The 4,389-nt window shown below is 23.5% G+C and overlaps 1 protein-coding gene and 1 long non-coding RNA gene across 2 annotated transcripts in view; one reads left to right on the plus strand and one right to left on the minus strand.

The window, feature by feature from the left end:
• LOC117176346 overlaps positions 1 to 4,389 on the plus strand; it is a 59,451-nt gene that overhangs the window by 43,476 nt on the left and 11,586 nt on the right. The window lies entirely within an intron of this gene.
• Positions 1 to 4,389, minus strand: part of LOC117176343 (tigger transposable element-derived protein 2-like) — an 11,453-nt gene that overhangs the window by 3,638 nt on the left and 3,426 nt on the right. Inside the window, exon 2 of the mRNA XM_033366584.1 lies at positions 3,739 to 4,205. Coding sequence (XP_033222475.1) covers positions 3,739 to 4,205 — 467 coding nt within the window. The remainder of the gene's footprint in view (positions 1 to 3,738; positions 4,206 to 4,389) is intronic.

Here is a 4,389-nt window from a genome sequence, read left to right on the forward strand (position 1 = left end):
ATTGAATTTTCAATCCAAAAAGACGAATTTTTAACCAAAAAGGATGACTTTTAATGAAAATTGTTGAATTCTCTAGCAAATAGTTGCATTTTCATAAAAAAAATATGAAATTTATCTTAAAGCAGAAGAATTTTTTATTCCAAAAAAAAAAAATGTTTTTTCATAAAAAAAATCCAGTTAACTCAGTAACATAAAAAATTGATTTTTTTTTTTCAACAAAAAATAAGTTTCTACGAAAAAAATTGAATTTTCAATCCAAAAAGACGAATTTTTAACCAAAAAGGATGACTTTTAATGAAAATTGTTAAATTCTCTACTAAATTGTTGTATTTTTATCCAAAAAAGATCAATTTTGTACTAAAACAGATGAATTTGTAATAAAAAACAATGTTTTTTAAGTGGAACTTTCATCAGGAAAATATTTCAGTTCATTTTTCAACAACAAAATATAAATTTTAAACAAAAACTAAAAAAAAAGTGTGATAGTTTATATTTCAATAAAAAAAGAATGAAATTTATACAACAAAAGAAAAGAATTTTGAAACCAAAAAAAAAAAAAAAAAACGAATTTCCAACAAATAAATACTTTTCATTCAAAAAATAAAGAAAAGTTTATCTAAATTATTAAATCTTCAAACCAGAAAACAAATTTTCGTTACAAAAATACAATTTTCAACAAAAAAATATGACTTGAAAAATTAATTTTTCACGAAACTGATGCATTTTTACGCAAAAAAAAAAGGAAATTTAAAACTAAAAAATTATTTTTTTACAAAAAAAAAAACGAAAATTTTTAACTAAAAAATACCAATCTTAGAAAATGGAAATTACATTTTCTGTTAAAAAATGAATTCTTAAAAAAAAGAAATATTTTCTACTCAACAGTTAAATTTTCAACTAGACATAGTCCTTCAATAAAAAAATTTTTAACCAAAAAGCATGACTTTTTAACAAAATTGTTGAATGTTCTAGAAAATAGTTGCATTTTTATAAAAAAAATATGAAATTTATCTTAAAGCAAAAGAAGGTTTTATTAAAAAAAAGTTGAGTTTTCATGAGAAAAAAAATTCCAGTCAACTCAGTAACATCAAAAATTGAAGTTTTGTAACAAAAAAATAAGTTTCTACGAAAAAAAATTGAATTTTCAATCCAAAAAGACGAATTTTTTCAACCAAAAAGGATAAATTTTTAACAAAATACTTTAATTCTCTACCAAATAGTTGCATTTTCATCCAAGAAAGATCACTTTTGTACTAAAACAGATAAATTTATTACAAAAAACAAATTTTTTTTATAAGTGGAACTTTCATTCAGAAAATATTTCAGATCATTTTTTAACCAAACAATTGCAGTTTTGTCAAAAAAAGATTTAATTTCTGCTAATGCAGGTAAATTTTAAAATAAAAAAGACAAATTTTCACAAAAATAGTTGAATTTTCAACCGAAAAGTTAACCGAAAAAATGCAATTTTCTATGAATTAAAATAAATTCTGAGATTCTCATAAATTCTCAGAGAATTTATTTCTCGGTAGTTGAAAATTTTCCTTTTTGTTAGAAATGCCTATTTTCGGGTTGAAAATTTAATTGTTGTGTAGAAGTTTTTTTTTTTTTGTAAAAAAAAATCATATCTTTCGCCAAAAATGCAACCATTTTGTTGAAAATCCATATATATTTTAAATTCAACAATTTCAGTGTTAAATTCAAATATATGGTTAAAAATGAAATATTTGGCAGAGAATTTACTTTTTTTGTTGTTGTTAAAAGTCCATAGTTTTGGGTGGAGAATTAAACCCTTTTTATCTAAAATTCATGTATTTTGTTGAAAATTAGTCTTTTTGGGTAGAAAATTAATATTTTTTCAATTTATATTTTTGACTCTTTTTTTTTTTATTTTAATTTAATTGAAAGAAAATTAATTTCTTTGTTAAAAATTCAGGTCATAAACCGAAAATATAACTATACCATTTTTGTTTGAATACTTATTTTTTTAGATGAAAATTCATCTCTTTGGTAGAAAAGTCAACTATTTTGTAGAAAATTTAATTATTTTTTTTTCTCGAAAAATTACTAATCGGTGGAAAATTAACTTTTTTTCTTGAAAATTTAATGTCCGGTCTGAAATTCTTCTTTTTGTGTGTAAAATTCATTTATTCTGTTGAAAATTCATGCTTTTGAGTAGAAAATTCAACTTTTTGGTTCGAAAATTAATCTTCTTTTTTGAAAATTGACGTCTTTTGATTCGCCTTTTCTTATTGTATTTAACTGGTGACAAATATTTCTTTTTAAATGAAAATATGACTGTTATATTTTTGCTTAACGTTTTTTAAATTGAACTATATGGTTGAAAATTCAATTATTTGGTTATAAATTTAATTATTTATTTGAAAAATTAACTACTTGGTCAAGAATTCACTTTTTTATTTAAAATTCAGTGTCTGGTGGAAAATGCAACTGTTTTGTAAATAATTTATGTATTTTGTTGAAAAATTCGTCTTTTGAATTAGAAAATTAATCTTCTTTCTTTAAAAATCCTCATTCTTGTTGAGGATTTAACTATTTTGTTTAAAAAGCGGTTTTTCAGTTGAATTCAATCCTTCAAAAATAAATTTTTTAAATAGAAAATGTAACATTTCAATTTTTGGTCGAAATTTTTATTTTTTTATTTGAAAATTCAACTATTTGGTTGAAAAATCATCTTTTTACATTTTGTAAACTTTTATAAATTATAGAATTCAAAGATTCAGATTCAGTTCCAAAAATAGAAATCCACGTTATTATTTTAAATTACTTTAAATTGAAAAATGGAACGATTACATTTTTTAAATTATTTGAACACTTCTTAAAATAAAAGCTAAATTATTTCAAATAGTTTAAAAAATCCTTAAAATGCTTCATAATTTGATTTCAAAGTTCTGAAACGTTTATATTTGGTTGTGCATTTTTTAAAATTTTGAATTATTTATTTGATTTTCTCAGTTTACAAATATATATTTTTTTAATTGTTATTTTTCCTACATTTTTTTTAAATCTTGCCAAAAAAAATGACCTTAAAATCTTTCACATTTATTTTCGATCATTTTGTAAATCTTTACAAATCTTTTTAAATATTCTCTTAATATTAATTTTTAAAAGGAAAAAATCATTTTCAATTTCCATATGAAATGTTTTTATTATTTTTAAGCTTTTTAAATTTTGAAAAAAGCTTCTATTTAAAATAATAATATTTGAAATTTAATAAGAGCCTTTAATTATGAATAAATTATTTTGAAGTTATTTAAAAATTCAAAATAGTTTATAAAGTTTTGATCGAACTTCCAATTGAAACAGTTTAATTTTCAACATTAAAATCTGCAAATTCTAAAATTCTGAACTGATTCCAATAAAGTACAGTTCAATTTTAAAACTCGTTAATTAATTTATATTCACATTCGATCAACAAAAAAATGTTTTTTTTTTTTTAATCAAAAATCTTCGATTTTAAACGCTTTTATAATTCTTTAAATTATAATGATCGCTTAAAATTAAAAATCTAAAACGGAAAATTTTTTATAATGAAAATTGTTTGAATTACGCACCCTAAACTGACAGATATCATAATTAAAAAGAAAAACAATTCAACTAATCATTTAAAAAACGATAGAAATGAAAGTTGGACATATTTTTTTTTTTAAATTTGTCAAATTCCCAGTCCAGCGGCCACCCTGAAAATATGAAATTTGAGTGTGTTATAAAAATTACCATAGCAAGAATATAGACTTTTCCATCCATGCACTTTTCTGGTATGTGTAGGTGACGCCGAGACTTTCCAACTTTTTGAAGCGTTGACGTTTTGATGTTTTGGTGATTAAATTGCTCAGACAATTTGGATTTTTTGATTTTCCAATTATCAAGAGTGGAATTTGATGAGTTCCCGAGGCATTGGCGCAAAATAATGCTGTCACACGACCTTTCGATTCCTTTTTCCCCGAGGCATCTTCACCCTGATGTAGAGCAGGAGTGTACGCTGTCAGTAGTCGCCACAAAATTCCCGATTCGTCTGAATTGTAAATGTTGTCTAAAATCAAATTTTCCGATTCAATTTTTGTCTTCAAAACTTTCGAAAATTCGGCAGCGCTTGAACGATTGTTGGACATTTTTTCGACTTTTGTTTGAGTACTCCAAATACCGTAACGTCTCCTGAAACCTTCGAGCCATCCATTGCTTGCCTATAAAAATAACGGTTTTTCGAAAAGATCTTAGTATTTTACAACGTTTGAAATCGCAAACTAAAAAAATATTCGTAAATTAACGAGGGTAGTTCAATAAGTCCTTAGAATGACCAACAGATGGCGCGCGAATCGCTCCCAATCATCTGTTTTCAGTCAGCACCACTCCCGACTAGATATATGG

This window comes from Belonocnema kinseyi, chromosome 7 (genome assembly GCF_010883055.1).
Source record: "Belonocnema kinseyi isolate 2016_QV_RU_SX_M_011 chromosome 7, B_treatae_v1, whole genome shotgun sequence".
In the NCBI taxonomy this organism is placed as follows: domain Eukaryota; kingdom Metazoa; phylum Arthropoda; class Insecta; order Hymenoptera; family Cynipidae; genus Belonocnema; species Belonocnema kinseyi.